The 19,746-nt window shown below is 40.3% G+C and overlaps 1 protein-coding gene across 3 annotated transcripts in view; it reads right to left on the bottom strand.

Moving 5' to 3' along the window:
• Positions 1–7,457: 7,457 nt before the first annotated feature.
• The window catches only part of LOC129851526 (glutaminase kidney isoform, mitochondrial-like), a 43,038-nt gene continuing 30,749 nt past the window's right edge, over positions 7,458–19,746 (bottom strand). For all 3 annotated transcript variants that reach the window (XM_055918153.1, XM_055918152.1, XM_055918154.1), the window contains 8 exons: positions 19,029–19,079; positions 18,382–18,558; positions 15,780–15,911; positions 15,464–15,556; positions 14,720–14,781; positions 14,446–14,522; positions 14,207–14,270; positions 7,458–13,077 (listed from right to left, as the gene is read on the bottom strand). In XM_055918153.1, the coding sequence (XP_055774128.1) occupies positions 12,915–13,077; positions 14,207–14,270; positions 14,446–14,522; positions 14,720–14,781; positions 15,464–15,556; positions 15,780–15,911; positions 18,382–18,558; positions 19,029–19,079 (819 nt within the window). In that variant the 3' untranslated portion in view covers positions 7,458–12,914. The remainder of the gene's footprint in view (positions 13,078–14,206; positions 14,271–14,445; positions 14,523–14,719; positions 14,782–15,463; positions 15,557–15,779; positions 15,912–18,381; positions 18,559–19,028; positions 19,080–19,746) is intronic.

Here is a 19,746-nt window from a genome sequence, read left to right as displayed (position 1 = left end):
AAGCCGGCTTGCTGGGAGCCAACATCTCTCTCTATGAACGTAAAAGGCCATTGGATAACATGAATAAAGGCAAATCACCAGGTTGGGACCTCCTGAGGTCTATTTAACATTCTGGAACCAATTAGGTCCACTGTTAGTGTAAATGATGAACACAGCCGTTCACAAAGGTTCATTTAGAAGGGATGTAAACCCACCACTAATTTAGCTTTTATTTTTTTTAAAAGGTAAGGACGCCACCCAGTACTCTTACTATCGCCCTCTATCTTTAATATTAAACTATTTTCTAAAATTCTGTCGTCCCGCCTCGAAATGTACTTATCCAAACGGGTACATCTGGACCAAAGCGGGTTAAAAAACGATTCTTCTCAGATAACCTCCATTGTCTATTACATATCTTACATGTTTCATCAGAAACCCAGTTTAATCTCTTGACGCAGAAAAAGCTTTAGATAGACTAGAATGGTCATATCTTTGACGACATAATCCTGTGGCTAAAAACAACATTACAACCCTCAAAACAACAGTTCATTTATTTTCCACGTAGGTTCCACGTTACAATACGTTGACAAATTACGCTGAAACAACGTTGAGTCAATCAGTTTTTGCCCAGAGGGCAGTCAATCCCTGGGTCTCTCTTGTTTTGGCCGTGGATGAATTGAGGACAAACAACACATCGTCTCTCCTCAGATCTCTCTGCAGTAAGTCTGACAGCTCCTACTACCACTCAGTCTCTCCTCAGATCTCTCTACAGTAAGTCTGACAGCTCCTACTACCACTCGGTCTCTCCTCAGATCTCTCTCCAGTAAGTCTGACAGCTCCTACTACCACTCAGTCTCTCCTCAGATCTCTCTACAGTAAGTCTGACAGCTCCTACTACCACTCAGTCTCTCCTCAGATCTCTCTAAGGAAAGTCTGACAGCTCCTACTACCACTCAGTCTCTCCTCAGATCTCTCTACAGTAAGTCTGACAGCTCCTACTACCACTCAGTCTCTCCTCAGATCTCTCTACAGTAAGTCTGACAGCTCCTACTACCACTCAGTCTCTCCTCAGATCTCTCTACAGTAAGTCTGACAGCTCCTACTACCACTCGGTCTCTCCTCAGATCTCTCTACAGTAAGTCTGACAGCACCTACTACCAAACCTGAGGAGGTACTCTGATCAAGAGGGGATGGGTCATGACTGCTGCTCACTGTGTAGAGAGGTAGGACCACAGACCTGGTGAGAAAATGAAATAAAATGTAATTTGGTGTTCAGTATAAATGTGTGTATTTGTGCAGTCAGAGGACATGGTGTGTGGTGGTTGGTGATCACAATATCTCTCAGTATGAAGGGACAGAGCAGTAGACCTCAGTCAGCAGTAGACCTCAGTCAGCAGTAGACCTCAGTCAGCAGTACATCTCAGTCAGCAGTAGACCTCAGTCAGCAGTACTTCTCAGTCAGCAGTACATCTCAGTCAGCAGTAGACCTCAGTCAGCAGTAGACCTCAGTCAGCAGTACATCTCAGTCAGCAATACTTCTCAGTCAGCAGTAGACCTCAGTCAGCAGTACTTCTCAGTCAGCAATACACCTCAGTCAGCAGTAGACCTCAGTCAGCAGAACACCTCAGTCAGCAGTAGACATCAGTCAGCAGTAGACCTCAGTCAGCAGTACACCTCAGTCAGCAGTACACCTCAGTCAGCAGTAGACCTCGTTCAGCAGTACTTCTCAGTCAGCAGTACACCTCAGTCAGCAGTAGACCTCAGTCAGCAGTACACCTCAGTCAGCAGTAGACCTCAGTCAGCAGTACTTCTCAGCCAGCAGTAGACCTTAGTCAGCAGTACATCTCAGTCAGCAGTAGACCTCAGTCAGCAGTAGACCTCAGTCAGCAGTACATCTCAGTCAGCAGTACCTCTCAGTCAGCAGTACATCTCAGTCAGCAGTAGACCTCAGTCAGCAGTACTTCTCAGCCAGCAGTAGACCTCAGTCAGCAGTAGACCTCAGTCAGCAGTAGACCTCAGTCAGCAGTACCGCTCAGTCAGCAGTACATCCCAGTCTGCAGTACATCTCAGTCAGCAGTACATCTGTCAGCAGTAGACCTCAGTCAGCAGTACACCTCAGTCAGCAGTAGACCTCAGTCAGCAGTACTTCTCAGTCAGCAGTACTTCTCAGTCAGCAGTACATCTCAGTCAGCAGTACCTCTCAGTCAGCAGTACATCTCAGTCAGCAGTAGACCTCAGTCAGCAGTACTTCTCAGTCAGCAGTAGACCTTAGTCAGCAGTAGATCTCAGTCAGCAGTACTTCTCAGTCAGCAGTAGACCTCATTCAGCAGTAGACCTCAGTCAGCAGTACTTCTCAGTCAGCAGTAGACCTTAGTCAGCAGTAGATCTCAGTCAGCAGTACTTCTCAGTCAGCAGTAGACCTCATTCAGCAGTACACCTCAGTCAGCAGTACATCTGTCAGCAGTACTTCTCAGTCAGCAGTACATCTCAGTCAGCAGTAGACCTCAGTCAGCAGTACTTTTCAGTCAGCAGTACATCTCAGTCAGCAGTACACCTCAGTCAGCAGTACATCTCAGTCAGCAGTACACCTCAGTCAGCAGTACATCTCAGTCAGCAGTAGACCTCAGTCAGCAGTACATCTCAGTTAGCAGTAGACCTCAGTCAGCAGTACTTTTCAGTCAGCAGTAGACCTCAGTCAGCAGTAGACCTCAGTCAGCAGTACATCTCAGTCAGCAGTACATCTCAGTCAGCAGTAGACCTCAGTCAGCAGTAGACCTCAGTCAGCAGTACATCTCAGTCAGCAGTAGACCTCAGTCAGCAGTACATCTCAGTCAGCCCAACTGGAACTTCAACTACATTGCAAATGGGTCAGTCCAATAGCTTAACTCTTAACTACTAACACTAACCCTATGGGTCAGTCCAATAGGTTAACCCTAAACCCTAAGTACTAACCTTAAACCCTAACCATATGGGTCAATCCAATATGTTAACCCTAACTACTAACCCTAAACCGTCCAGCTGGCTGTTCTTCCCTGAACTCTGCCGTCCAGCTGGCTGTTCTTCCCTGGACTCTGCCTTAGACTGCAGCGCCACTCGGGACTCGGGATCATCCTTGAGCTGTTTCTACAACTTGATTGTCGTCCACCTGTGGTAAATACAACTGATTGGACAGGATTTGGAAAGACTCACACCTGTCTATATAAAGTCCCACAGTTGACAGTGCATGTCAGAGCAAAAACCAAGCCATGAGGTTGAAGGAATTGTCCGTAGAGCTCCGAGACAGGATTGTGTCGAGGCACAGATCTGGGGAAGGGTACCAAAACATTTCTGCAGCGTTGAAGGTCCCCAAGAACACAGTTGCCTCCATCATTCTAAAATGGAAGAAGTTTAGAACCACCAAGACTCTTCCTAGAGCTGTCCGCCCGGCCAAACTGAGCAATCGGGGGAGAAGGGCCTTGGTCAGGAAGGTGGCCAAGAACCCGATGGTCACTCTGACAGAGCTAAAATTCCCCTGTGGAGATGGAAGAGCCTTCCAGAAGGACAACCATCTCTGCAGCACTCCACCATTCAGGCCTTTATGGTAGAGTGGCCAGACTAAAGCCACTCCTCAGTAAAAGGCACATGACATCCCGCTTGGAGTTTGCCAAAAGGCACCTAAAGGACTATCAGACCATGAGAAACAAGATTCTCTGGTCTGATGAAACTAAGATTGAACTCTTTGGTGTCATGTCTGGAGGAAACCTGTCACCATCTCTATGGTGAAGCATGGTGGTGGCAGGGTCATGCTGTGGGGATGTTTTTTAGCGACAGGGACTGGGAGACTAGTCAGGGTCGAGGGAAAGATGAATACAGAAAAGTACAGAGATATCCTTGATGAAAACCTGCTCCAGGGCGCTCAGGACCTTAGACTGTGGCGAAGGTTCACCTTCCAACAGGACAACGACCAGCACACAGCCAAGACAATGCAGGAGTGGCTTCAGGACAGGTCTCTGAATGTCCTTGAGTGACCCAGCCAGAGCCCAGACTTGAACGCGATCAAACATCTCTGGAGAGACCTGGAAATAGCTGTGCAGCAATGCACCCCATCCAACCTGATAGAGCTTGAGAGGATCTGCATAGAAGAATGGGAGAAACTCCCCAAATACAGGTGTGCCGAAGCTTGTAGTGTCATACCCAAGAAGACTCGAGGCTGTAATCGCTGCCAAAGGTGCTTCAACAAAGTACTGAGTAAATGGCCTAAATATTTATATAAATTTAATATTTCTAATTTGATTACATTTTTTTAATTTGCAAAAAAAAAAAAAAAATGGTTTTGCTTTGTCATTATGGGGTATTGTGCGTAGATTGCTGAGGGTAAAAACCCGATTTGATCTATTTCAGAATAATGTGGAAAAGATCAAGGGGTCTGAATACTTTCCGAAACACACTGTATATGATATGTACTGTAGATCAGGTAGGAACCATCTCTCCCATGGCCACTGTTTTCCTGAGAAGATAAGTCACAAATATTATGTAAATTAATACTTGTAGAATTCAAAAATATGCAGTATGATTCGTAAACTTAAAACACAATGCTCAATAAGTCACAATCCACCGGCTGGCACTTAGAAACGCTTATACAGCTAACTGTAGTTCTTTTCCTCCTAGAGATGGACCTCGATTTCCAGCTTTCTCATGTTTGTTCCAACACAATAACACAAGACTTGGAAATGTGGCAATGAGACCAAGACAACGGTGAACAGAGCTGGCCACTGGCCTGGTCACGTGACCTCAGACTGGCCTGGTCACGTGACCTCAGACTGGCCTGGTCACGTGACCTCAGACTGGCCTGGTCACGTGGCCTCAGACTGGCCTGGTCACGTGGCCTCAGACTGGCCTGGTCACGTGACCTCAGACTGGCCTGGTCACGTGGCCTCAGACTGGCATGGTCACGTGGCCTCAGACTGGCCTGGTCACGTGGCCTCAGAAATCAACATCTCCACTTCTTCATCTGCTGAATAGCCTACTGTATACTGAATGTCCTACTGTATACTGAATAGCCTACTGAAAGTCCTACTGTATGCTGAAGGTCCTACAGTATACTGAATGTCCTACTGTATACTGAATGTCCTACTGTATGCTGAATGTCCTACTGTATACTGAATGTCCTACTGTATACTGAAGGTCCTACTGTATACTGAATGTCCTACTGTATACTGAATGTCCTACTGTATGCTGAATGTCCTACTGTATACTGAATGTCCTACTGTATACTGAAGGTCCTACTGTATACTGAATGTCCTACTGTATACTGAAAGTCCTACTGTATACTGAAGGTCCTACTGTATACTGAATGTCCTACTGTATACTGAATGTCCTACTGTATGCTGAATGTCCTACTGTATACTGAATGTCCTACTGTATGCTGAATGTCCTACTGTATACTGAATAGCCTACTGAATGTCATACTGTATACTGAATGTCCTACTGTATAATGAATGTTCTACTGTATACTGAATGTCCTACTGTATACTGAATAGCCTACTGAAAGTCCTACTGTATACTGAATGTCCTACTGTATACTGAATGTCCTACTGTATACTGAAGTCCTACTGTATACTGAATGTCCTACTGTATACGGCATGTCCTACTGTATGTTGAATGTCCTACTGTATGCTGAATGTCCTACTGTATGCTGAATGTACTACTGTATACTGAATGTCCTACTGTATACTGAATAGCGTACTGAATGTGCTACTGTATACTGAATGTCCTACTGTATACTGAATAGCCTACTGAATGTCCTACTGTATACTGAATAGCCAACTGAATGTCCTACTGTATACTGAATGTCCTACTGTATACGGAATGTCCTACTGTATACTGAATAGCGTACTGAAGTCCTACTGTATACTGAATGTCCTACTGTATACTGAATGTCCTACTGTATACTGAAAGTCCTACTGTATGCTGAATGTCCTACTGTATGCTGAATGTCCTACTGTATACTGAATGTCCTACTGTATACTGAATGTCCTACTGTATGCTGAATGTCCTACTGTATGCTGAATGTCCTACTGTATACTGAATGTCCTACTGTATACTGAATGTGCTATTGTATACTGATTGTCCTACTGTATACTGAATGTCCTACTGTATACTGAATAGCCTACTGAAAGTCCTACTGTATACCGAATGTCCTACTGTATACTGAAAGTCCTACTGTATGCTGAATGTTCTACTGTATGCCGAATGTCCTACTGTGTACTGAATGTCCTACTGTATACTGAATGTCCTACTGTATGCTGAATGTCCTACTGTATACTGAATAGCCTACTGAAAGTCCTACTGTATACTGAATATCTTACTGTATACCTAATTTTCTACTGTATGCTGAATTTCCTACTGTATGCTGAATGTCCTACTGCATACGGAATATCCTACTGTATACTGAATGCCGTACTGTATACTGAATGTTCTACTGTATACTGAATGTCCTACTGTATACTGAATGTTCTACTGTATACTGAATGTCCTACTGTATACTGAATAACCTACTGAATGTCCTACTGTATACTGAATGTTCTACTGTATACTGAATGTCCTACTGTATGCTGAATGTTCTACTGTATGCTGAATGTCCTAAAGTATACTGGATGTCCTACTGTATACTGAATTTCATACCGTATACTGAAGTCCTACTGTATGCTGAACACCCTACTGTAAGCTGATGTCCTACTGTATACTGAATGTGTTACTGTATACTGAATGTCCTACTGTATACTGCATGTCCTACTGTATACTGAATGGCCTACTGAATGTCCTACTGTATACTGAATGTCCTACTGTATACTGAATGTCCTACTGTATGCTGACAGTCCTACTGTATGCTGAACTCCTACTGTATACTGAAAGTCCTACTGTATACTGAAAGTCCTACTGTATGCTGAATGTCCTACTGTATACTGAATAGCCTACTGAATGTCCTATACTGAATGTCCTACTGTATACTGAATGTCCTACTGTATACTGATTGTCCTACTGTATATTGAATTTCCTACTGTATGCTGAATTCCTACTGAATGTCCTACTGTATACTGAATGTCATACTGTATACTGAATGTCCTACTGTATGCTGAATGTCCTACTGTATACTGAATAGCCTACTGAATGTCCTACTGTATACTGAATGTCCTACTGTATACTGAATAGCCTACTGAATGTCCTACTGTATACTGAATAGCCTCCTGAATATCCTACTGTATGCTGAAGTCCTACTGAATGTCCTACTGTATACTGAATGTCCTACTGTATACTGAATAGCCTCCTGAATATCCTACTGTATGCTGAAGTCCTACTGAATGTCCTACTGTATACTGAATGTCCTACTGTATACTGAATGTCCTACTGTATACTGAAAGTCCTACTGTATACTGAATGTCCTACTGTATACTGAATGAAAATAGACATCTGTATCAAAACAAAGTCTGAGAGCAATGATCTATTGAAAACACATTTTTATTGTCAACAAGTATATTTTTCCCTACATTGGAAATCCCATTGTATATAATTCCATAACATTACCCATGGGGGTGAAAACATTAAAATGTTTAATTCATCTCTTTCATATTGCATACATTTTAAATAACCATGACATAAAAATGGTGATGAATTCAGGTGAAGAACAAGTTAAAAACACACACACACAGTGTTGCTAGAGAATACCCCCAAAAAAATAATCAGCAATTAGGAAATACACTTTCTTATTTACGTTTGAGCAATACAGTATTTAGACAAAGTCCAATTCAATGTTTGCAGATGTGCTCGATTTCACGTCAGAGACACGCTGTACGTCACAGTTTCTCTCATATCTCCGTTTCAACATTCCACATCTGTTGACAAAGTACATGTATTGATCCATGTATAACATCCATGGACGTACAGTTGATCTTTAAAAAACTACAAAAGGTATAAAGGTAAATAAAGTAAGGCACATACTTGTATAATTAAGTAACTGAATATAATAAAACCCAGCTACGTCCCAATGTCCATTCTAGCACACCACTTAGAATGCATGCCCAACACATTGCTTCACTCTAAGTTATATGTTAATAAGTTATATGTTCGTTTGGATTTTGGAACTGAGCCCCAGATACTCAATGAAGCCAAAGACATTACTGAAACAACAGACACCATGATATCTGAACCCCATTATTACTGAAACAACAGACACCATGATATCTGAACTCCATTATTACTGAAACAACAGACACCATGATATCTGAACCCCATTATTACTGAAACAACAGACACCATCATATCTGAACTCCATTATTACTGAAACAACAGACACCATGATATCTGAACCCCATTATTACTGAAACAACAGACACCATGATATCTGAAACCCATTATTATTACTGAAACAACAGACACCATGATATCTGAACTCCATTATTACTGAAACAACAGACACCATGATATCTGAAACCCATTATTACTGAAACAACAGACACCGTGATATCTGAACACCATTATTATTACTGAAACAACAGACACCATGATATCTGAACTCCATTATTACTGAAACAACAGACACCATGATATCTGAACCCCAGTATTATTACTGAAACAACAGACACCATGATATCTGAACTCCATTATTACTGAAACAACAGACACCATGATATCTGAACTCCATTATTACTGAAACAACAGACACCATGATATCTGAACCCCAGTATTATTACTGAAACAACAGACACCATGATATCTGAACTCCATTATTACTGAAACAACAGACACCATGATATCTGAACTCCATTATTACTGAAACAACAGACACCATGATATCTGAACTCCATTGTTACTGAAACAGACACTGTGATATCTGAACCCCATTATTACTGAAACAACAGACACTGTGATATCTGAACACCATTATTATTACTGAAACAACAGACACCATGATATCTGAACCCCATTATTACTGAAACAACAGACACTGTGATATCTGAACACCATTATTATTACTGAAACAACAGACACCGTGATATCTGAACACCATTATTATTACTGAAACAACAGACACCGTGATATCTGAACCCCATTATTACTGAAACAACAGACACCATGATATCTGAACTCCATTATTACTGAAACAGACACTGTGATATCTGAAACCCATTATTTTTACTGAAACAGACACCATGATATCTGAACCCCATTATTATTACTGAAACAACAGACACCATGATATCTAAACCCCATTATTATTACTGAAACAACAGACACCATGATATCTGAACCCCATTATTACTGAAACAACAGACACTGTGATATCTGAACACCATTATTATTACTGAAACAACAGACACCGTGATATCTGAACACCATTATTATTACTGAAACAACAGACACCGTGATATCTGAACCCCATTATTACTGAAACAACAGACACCATGATATCTGAACTCCATTATTACTGAAACAGACACTGTGATATCTGAAACCCATTATTTTTACTGAAACAGACACCATGATATCTGAACCCCATTATTATTACTGAAACAACAGACACCATGATATCTGAACCCCATTATTATTACTGAAACAACAGACACCATGATATCTGAACCCCATTATTATTACTGAAACAACAGACACCATGATATCTGAACCCCATTATTACTGAAACAACAGACACCGTGATATCTGAACCCCATTATTACTGAAACAACAGACACCATGATATCTGAACCCCATTATTATTACTGAAACAACAGACACCATGATATCTGAACCCCATTATTACTGAAACAACAGACACCATGATATCTGAACTCCATTATTATTACTGAAACAACAGACACCATGATATCTGAACCCCATTATTACTGAAACAACAGACACCATGATATCTGAACTCCATTATTACTGAAACAACAGACACCATGATATCTGAACCCCATTATTACTGAAACAACAGACACCGTGATATCTAAACTCCATTATTACTGAAACAACAGACACCATGATATCTGAACCCCAGTATTATTACTGAAACAACAGACACCATGATATCTGAACCCCAGTATTATTACTGAAACAACAGACACCATGATATCTGAACCCCATTATTACTGAAACAGACACCGTGATATCTAAACTCCATTATTACTGAAACAACAGACACCATGATATCTGAACTCCATTATTACTGAAACAACAGACACCGTGATATCTGGACCCCTTCATTATTACTGGGTCTTAGAAGTGTCTGTCTGTTGCGCCCTTGTAGCACAACCTCAGCTACTGTATCAACAACGTGCCAATCTTCACCGGTAAACCGCAACGCCAAAGGCACTCTCTGATGCAGCATGCACATCAACACCAAGTGCATAGACGAGAACGACAAAGCTGTTTCTTGACAGGCCAGCTGTGTGTTATTAATTAGCAAAAAGGCCCCCCTCGCTGAAAAACACACTACGAAGGCAACTCGACCTGTTTATATAGCCTGGTTCCCAGATATGTTTGTGCTATCATGTCCACTCCTGGTCGTGCCAAACGTGTTATGCCTTGATGGCACACAGACTGGTAACCAGCAGTGTTCATTTTGCCAGCAATTTTTTTTTTTTTTTTTTGGACTAAAATAGCTTTTAGTCTTAGTCAAATTTGAGCCATTTCATCCTTTTAGAAACTATCAGTCGACTAAAACTGGATAATTCTAGTGTAGTTTTAGTCATAATTTAACCAATGCATTTTCCACTAAATAACTCATATTTAGGCTTCTTCTAACTTTGATCGTGTGCATATTCAGCCTTGTCCAACTAGGCTTACTAGTATAGTGTGTATACCCTCCTATAACGTAGCTGGCAAAATTGCTATTGTGGAAGTAACAATAGCCATGATTAATCATACTAGCCTACAAAACCTTGGATACAGGTTAACCAATTAACAGCTTTGATTTTCTACCCATCATAACCGTCACAGGGGGTTAAAGAACAGTGACTCAATTGAAAAGGGGGGAGAATCAGAGCTTTCCAACGAAGACAGAATTGTTGCTGTATTCCTGATATTCAGTATATAGCAGTAGTATTTCCAATTGGGGAAAAAAGTAACTGTGACTTTTATTTGCGTACCGGAAAAAAATCTTCAATATGAACATTATTGTTTCTTAACAGAATAGAGGTTAGTTACAATTTAGAAGTTCTCTGTCTACGCATCAGTTCAAAAGAAAGACGACTGAAGCGACCGCCTGGGAGCTGTGTGTGTTGGAAAAGACGGGTAGGGCTATAAACTCAAGTAGCCCGGGCACATGACAGATGTGTTCAGCCAATAAGAGGATTGCATTAAATAATTCTGCAAAGGTGTGCATGCTTCTGATTGGACAAAACAGATTAAAAGGGGCGTCATGTCAAATTGAATGTCCATTCGTTTCAGTTGAACGTCTCGTTACATTTTCATCAACTCAAATGAAGAAAAACATTTGTCATAGTTATATTTTTGAGGGCACCTCGTCTCGTTATCGGCATAGTTTTAGTCAGGAAAAATAGGATGTCGCCAAATATTTTTCGTCATAGAACACTGAACGTCCCACTCATGATGTTGAACTTCTCCAACATTCACTCTCAGGGCTCCTCCTGTATATGTCCAGCCTCACTCTCAGGGCTCCTCCTGTATATGTCCAGCCTCACTCTCAGGTGTCCTCCTGTATATGTCCAGCCTCACTCTCAGGGCTCCTCCTGTATATGTCCAGCCTCACTCTCAGGTGTCCTCCTGTATATGTCCAGCCTCACTCTCAGGTGTCCTCATGTATATGTCCAGCCTCACTCTCAGGTGTCCTCCTGTATATGTCCAGCCTCACTCTCAGGTGTCCTCCTGTATATGTCCAACCTCACTCTCAGGTGTCCTCCTGTATATGTCCAGCCTCACTCTCAGGTGTCCTCCTGTATATGTCCAGCCTCACTCTCAGGTGTCCTCCTGTATATGTCCAGCCTCACTCTCAGGTGTCCTCCTGTATATGTCCAGCCTCACTCTCAGGTGTCCTCCTGTATATAAGTCCAGCCTAGGAGTAAATAATGCATACAAGATACCATGATAGTCTGTCTCAAAGATCTCTCCTTCCTCCCAAAGTGTGCACTTCACTGATTTGAAGGAAAATGACTGGTATAAGAAATATAGTGGAAACACCCACTAGCCCATGCCTCCACCAATCCAATGCTTTTAGATTTGTGGGACGTAGTGAACAAGTGTACACTTCAGGAGGAAGGAGATATTATTGGGACACACCCAGGGACTCAGAGAGACAAGTCCTGGTGGAAGGAATAACACTACGCTCATAGAAAAAAAACATTCCAAAAGGGTTATTTTTGGTTCCAGGTATAAAAATGTTTTGTTCCAAGTAGAACCCGTTTGGGTGCCTTGTAGAACACTCTGTGCAAAGGGTTCTACATGGAACGCCAAAAGAGTTCTACTTGGAACCAACAAGGGTTCTTCAAAGGGTTCTCCAATAGGGACATCTGAAGAACCCTTTTAGGTTCTAGACACCTTTTCTAAAACGTGTAGGGTTGTACCCCTAATGACATCCCTAGTCTGTATGCACACTATTAACCAAAACGAATGCACTAAAGGCCTATGTAAAATAGAGTGCCACTTCCGACACTAACATTTGCAACTGACAACTAAACTGAATGTTTTGTTATTGGACTTGAAGTTCCTCCATATTTCAGAACGTTTTCTTCCGTTTGGGGCCTAATGATTTATCAAGTAGTTGTGCTGATCTAGGATCAGGTAGTTGTGCTGATCTAGGATCAGGTAGTTGTGCTGATCTAGGATCAGGTAGTTGTGCTGATCTAGGATCAGGTACTCAATGTCTATAAATATCTGTTTCATTATGCAGAATTGATGGTAGATCAGCCCTCCTAATGGGAGAGCTTGATACAAACGACCCCCGATCACACCATGCCTTCTACAGTCTCTAGTTTGGGGGGGATGGGTATGATATCAGCCACTGGTAGTCTGTCCTGTTCCTGGCAGGCCACCTGGTACTCCTGTAAGACCTTCACCACGGCACCGTGGCCGAACTGCAGGGCATCATCCAGGGGAATGCTGCTCCACCTGGAGGGAGGTGGTAGAGATGAGACAGAACAATGTCAGATGTTACTCAATGCACTAAACCTTTGAGTAAAGATAACAGCCACAGAGGACAGAATGAGATGGAGAAATAAGGCATGAGGCTGAGGATATATAGTGAGTCTAGACAGCACAGCAGCTAAGAGATGTTGTTACTGTACAGTCGTGGCCAAAAGTTTTGAGAATGACACAAATATACATTTTCACAAAGTCTGCTGCCTCAGTTTGTATGATGGCAATTTGCATATACGCCAGAATGTTATGAAAAGTGATCAGATGAATTGCAATTAATTGCAAAGTCCCTCTGCCATGCAAATGAACTGAATCCCCCAAAAACATTTCCACTGCATTTCAGCCCTGCCACAAAAGGACCCGCTGACATCATGTCAGTGACTCTCTCGTTAACACAGGTGTGAGTGTTGACGAGGACAAGGCTGGAGATCACATAGGAAATGCTTGCAATTATACTTCAGTATTCCATAGTAACATCTGACAAAAATATCTAAAGACACTGAAGCAGCAAACTTTGTGGAAATTAATATTTGTGTCATTCTCAAAACTTTTGGCCACGACTGTAGGTTGGAGGCTAAGTCAACAGAGACTGATATAGCTGGATGAATGAATGGAGGAGTGGATGAATGAACAGAGGGGTGGACGAATGAACGGAGGGGTGGATGAATGAACAGAGGGGTGGATGAATGAATAGAGGGGTGGATGAATGAATAGAGGAGTGGATGAATGAACAGAGGGGTGGATGAATGAACAGAGGGGTGGATGAATGAACGGAGGGGTGGATGAATGAATAAAGGGGTGGATGAATGAACAGAGGGGTGGATGAATGAATAGAGGGGTGGATGAATGAATAGAGGGGTGGATGAATGAACAGAGGGGTGGATGAATGAATAGAGGGGTGGATGAATGAATGGAGGGGTGGATGAATGAACAGAGGGGTGGATGAATGAACAGAGGGGTGGATGAATGAACAGAGGGGTGGATGAATGAACAGAGGGGTGGATGAATGAACAGAGGGGTGGATGAATGAACAGAGGGGTGGATGAATGAACAGAGGGGTGGATGAATGAATGGAGGGGTGGATGAATGAATGCTACTATACCTATCTTTCACAAAGGGGTTCACTTTGCAGGTGTCTGTTAGGAACCGTACCACTTCCACATGACCTGAGGACAAAACACTATGTATCTTAGGGGTAACACACACATAATGCCTTATGATACACTTCTAGTGCATTATAACACTTGCTAGAAGCTGTCATAACAACTAGGTAGCTGTAACATCACTATGATGCATTATAAGACATAATACCAACTAGGAGCCACTGAGACTGTAGCTCACCCTCTGCGGCAGCCACGTGTAGCGCTGTCCTAGAGTCATAGTCTTTCAGCTCCATGTCCATCGATGACAGAGCAAACCTGAGAGGACAGGATAGGAGACAAGAGAAGCAATATTCTACATATTATTCCTTGTTTACTGTGAAGGACTACTTGCTAGGAGAGAGTGCCATCTACAGCACGTGACAAGTAGTAAAACGAACAATACATTAACTTTGCATTAACTGAATAACTAGGTTGGTCTCTACATGTAGCCTCATAGACGATGGTTCTTTCACCTTCTGAGGGCTGACACATCTCCACTGTAGGCCGCAAACATCAAGTTCACCACAGACTTGTTCTACAGATATAGCAGAGATAAATACAACTTAGACTGGATGGGACACTGGGAGACAGATACATAACCATTCATAGGACACAGTTACATAACCATTCATAGGACACAGCTACATAACCATTCATAGGACACAGCTACATAACCATTCATAGGACACAGCTACATAACCATTCATAGGACACAGCTACATTACCATTCATAAGACACAACTACATAACCATTCATAGGACACAGCTACATAACCATTCATAGAACACAGCTACATAACCATTCATAGGATACAGACACATAACCATTCATAGAACACATCTACATAAACATTCATAGGACACAGCTACATAACCATTCATAGGACACAGCTACATAACCATTCATAGGACACAGATACATAACCATTCATAGGACACATCTACATAACCATTCATAGGACACAGCTACATAACCATTCATAGGACACAGCTACATAACCATTCATAGGACACAGATACATAACCATTCATAGGACACAGATACATAACCATTCATAGGACACATCTACATAACCATTCATAGGACACAGATACATAATCATTCATAGGACACATCATAACAAAAGCAAACTTAAACCTCACTTTATGTTTTAGCAAATATGTTAAATTGTTGTTGTGTTTACCTTATAACTCTCTTAAGTCACAAAATCCCTTACCCTATCTTCCCCGTCCTGCCTTCTAGGGTCCTGCTTCTTGACAAAGTGTCTCAGGTTGTCATAGTTGTGGAAGTTAAACGAAGACACCAGCTCCTGAAAACCAAAGCGTGTCAAAAAGACAGTTCAGTCTCCGGTACAGCATCGGGAGGCAGAAACATTACCTATGTGGTAACACTATTGAAGGGTACCTACATACAGACTTTATAACACATTCGTAACCTGTACATAGGGAGTACCTAAGCATTTCTCACTCTGTACACGCAATTCAGTCATTTTATCATTTATAACACCTGGAAATAAAGCTAGTAAACGTTACCTGGCAGAAGTGTATTCCCCGGACACTGTTTCCAACCTTGTCTAACGGAGGGGACCAACACATCACTCCCATGACGTTGGGGACCACCAACAGAACTGCTCCAGACACCCCAGACTTAGCAGGCAAGCCCACCTGAGAAACAACCAACAGGGACCATACAGAGTTATGATAAAACTGTCAGTTGAAGCCTCCAACAAAAACATTTATTTTATTTTAAAGGTGGCCTTAATTTGACCAATACATGTTTAAAAAGTTTACGTAAACAAAGCTAAATAGGTTACCAAGACTATAAATACATGGCATTTTTTTTTTTAAGTTTAAGCCTCTACACAATGAATTTAATGAAATTCAAATATGTTTCATTTCCTGAGAGGGAACTTAATGTGGTGATGGATTGCTACATTCAAGACACATAACAAAGAATGCAAAACATGTACAGTACATGTTTAAATACATTACATTCATATACATAGGTAGTAGCATACCTTTCCCTACTGTATCATAGGACTACTGTATAACTACTATATAACTACTGTATGACTACTGTATAACTACTATATAACTACTGTATAACTACTATATGACTAGTATATAACTACTGTATAACTACTATATAACTACTATATAACTACTGTATAACTACTATATGACTACTATATAACTACTGTATAACTACTATATGACTACTGTATAACTACTATATAACTACTGTATAACTACTATATAACTACTGTATAACTACTGTATAACTACTATATGACTACTGTATAACTACTGTATAACTACTATATAACTACTATATAACTACTATATGACTACTGTATAACTACTATATAACTACTGTATAACTACTATATAACTACTGTATAACTACTATATAACTACTATATGACTACTGTATAACTACTATATAACTACTGTATAACTACTATATGACTACTATATGACTACTATATAACTACTATATAACTACTATATGACTACTGTATAACTACTATATGACTAGTATATAACTACTATATGACTACTGTATAACTACTATATGACTAGTATATAACTACTATATGACTACTGTATAACTACTATATGACTACTGTATAACTACTATATAACTACTGTATAACTACTATATGACTACTATATATCTACTATATAACTACTGTATAACTACTATATAACTACTATATATCTACTATATGACTACTGTATAACTACTATATAACTACTATATGACTACTGTATAACTACTATATGACTACTATATATCTACTATATAACTACTGTATAACTACTATATAACTACTATATATCTACTATATGACTACTGTATAACTACTATATAACTACTATATGACTACTGTATAACTACTATATGACTAGTATATAACTACTATATGACTACTGTATAACTACTATATGACTAGTATATAACTACTATATAACTACTGTATAACTACTATATGACTACTATATATCTACTATATAACTACTATATGACTACTATATAACTACTGTATAACTACTATATGACTAGTATATAACTACTATATGACTACTGTATGACTACTATATATCTACTATATAACTACTATATGACTACTGTATAACTACTATATAACTACTATATGACTACTATATAACTACTGTATAACTACTGTATAACTACTATATGACTACTATATGACTACTGTATAACTACTATATGACTATTGTATAACTACTATATGACTAGTATATAACTACTATATGACTACTGTATAAATACTATATGACTACTGTATAACTACTATATGACTACTGTATAACTACTATATAACTACTATATGACTACTGTATAACTACTATATGACTACTGTATAACTACTGTATAACTACTGTATAACTACTGTATAACTACTATATAACTACTGTATAACTACTGTATAACTACTATATGACTATTGTATAACTACTATATGACTACTATATAACTACTGTATATCTACTATATAACTACTGTATAACTACTGTATAACTACTATATGACTATTGTATAACTACTATATGACTACTATATAACTACTGTATATCTACTATATAACTACTATATGACTACTGTATAACTACTATATAACTACTGTATAACTACTATATGACTACTGTATAACTACTGTATAACTACTATATAAATACTATATGACTACTGTATAACTACTATATGACTACTGTATAACTACTATATAACTACTGTATAACTACTGTATAACTACTATATGACTATTGTATAACTACTATATGACTACTATATAACTACTGTATATCTACTATATAACTACTATATGACTACTGTATAACTACTATATAACTACTGTATAACTACTATATGACTACTGTATAACTACTGTATAACTACTATATAAATACTATATGACTACTGTATAACTACTATATGACTACTGTATAACTACTATATAACTACTATATGACTACTATATGACTACTATATATCTACTATATGACTACTGTATAACTACTGTATAACTACTATATAACTACTGTATAACTACTATATAACTACTATATGACTACTGTATAACTACTGTATGACTACAGGTTGACTTACATGGAAGGCCATCTGCCCAGAGAAGTCGTACATGCCGCAGGAGTGCATGAGACTCAGGGTATTCCGTACGGCCTCGGCACTCAGCACCCGCTCGCCTGTGATTGGGCAGATGCCCCCATGGGCCAGCGTGGCGGCCATGACACTCCCAGACTCACAGGTCACCTCTATGGAACACAGCTGAAAGGAAATCATTTATTTACTCAAACATAGAGAGAGTGTCTACCGTGTCTGTGGCTCGGTGTCTGTGACTCTGTGCCTGTGACTCGGTGCCTGTGACTATGTGTCTGTGACTCGGTGCCTGTGACTATGTGCCTGTGACTATGTGTCTGTGACTCGGTGTCTGTGACTCGGTGCCTGTGACTCGGTGCCTGTGACTATGTGTCTGTGACTATGTGTCTGTGACTCGGTGTCTGTGACCCGGTGCCTGTGACTATGTGTCTGTGACTATGTGTCTGTGGCTATGTGTCTGTGACTCGGTGTCTGTGACTCGGTGTCTGTGACTCCTCATACATACTGTATAGAGGTGATGCTCTATGACATTTTCCAGTAATAAATCATCATGATGCATTAGTAGAAATATTCAACATATACATAGCATCACAGTATCACAGTGTGGTAAAGTGCTATCTTGAGGATGTATTGTTTACCTGGAAGTAGAAGTCCAGTGCATCAATCATTTCTGCCCCACGGGGAAAACACTGCAGATGGAAACCAGTTTATAATATAATTCCTGCCCCACGGTGGTAAACACTGCAGATGGAAACCATTTTATAATATAATTCCTGCCCCACGGTGGAAAACACTGCAGATGGAAACCATTTTATAATATAATTTCTGCCCCACGGGGAAAACACTGCAGATGGAAACCAGTTTATAATATAATTCCTGCCCCACGGTGGTAAACACTGCAGATGGAAACCATTTTATAATATAATTCCTGCCCCACGGTGGAAAACACTGCAGATGGAAACCATTTTATAATATAATTTCTGCCCCACGGGGAAAACACTGCAGATGGAAACCAGTTTATAATATAATTTCTGCCCCACGGTGGAAAACACTGCAGATGGAAACCAGTTTATAATATAATTTCTGCCCCACGGTGGAAAACACTGCAGATGGAAACCAGTTTATAATATAATTTCTGCCCCACGGTGGAAAACACTGCAGATGGAAACCAGTTTATAAAAGCAATAAGGCCCGATAGGGTGTGGTATATGGCGGCAAAAGGCTGTTCTTAGGCGTGACGTATCGCGGAGTATACGTGCCAAAGCCAGGTTAAAACAGCCACTGACCAATCGCCGAGCGAATTAGATTCAGATGTGTGTAATTAGGCTGATGTAGTCAACAAACAGGATGATACCG

This window comes from Salvelinus fontinalis, chromosome 3 (assembly GCF_029448725.1).
Source record: "Salvelinus fontinalis isolate EN_2023a chromosome 3, ASM2944872v1, whole genome shotgun sequence".
Lineage (NCBI taxonomy): Eukaryota > Metazoa > Chordata > Actinopteri > Salmoniformes > Salmonidae > Salvelinus > Salvelinus fontinalis.
Note: the sequence above shows the minus strand (reverse complement) of the source record. Positions and strands in the feature narration are given on the sequence as shown.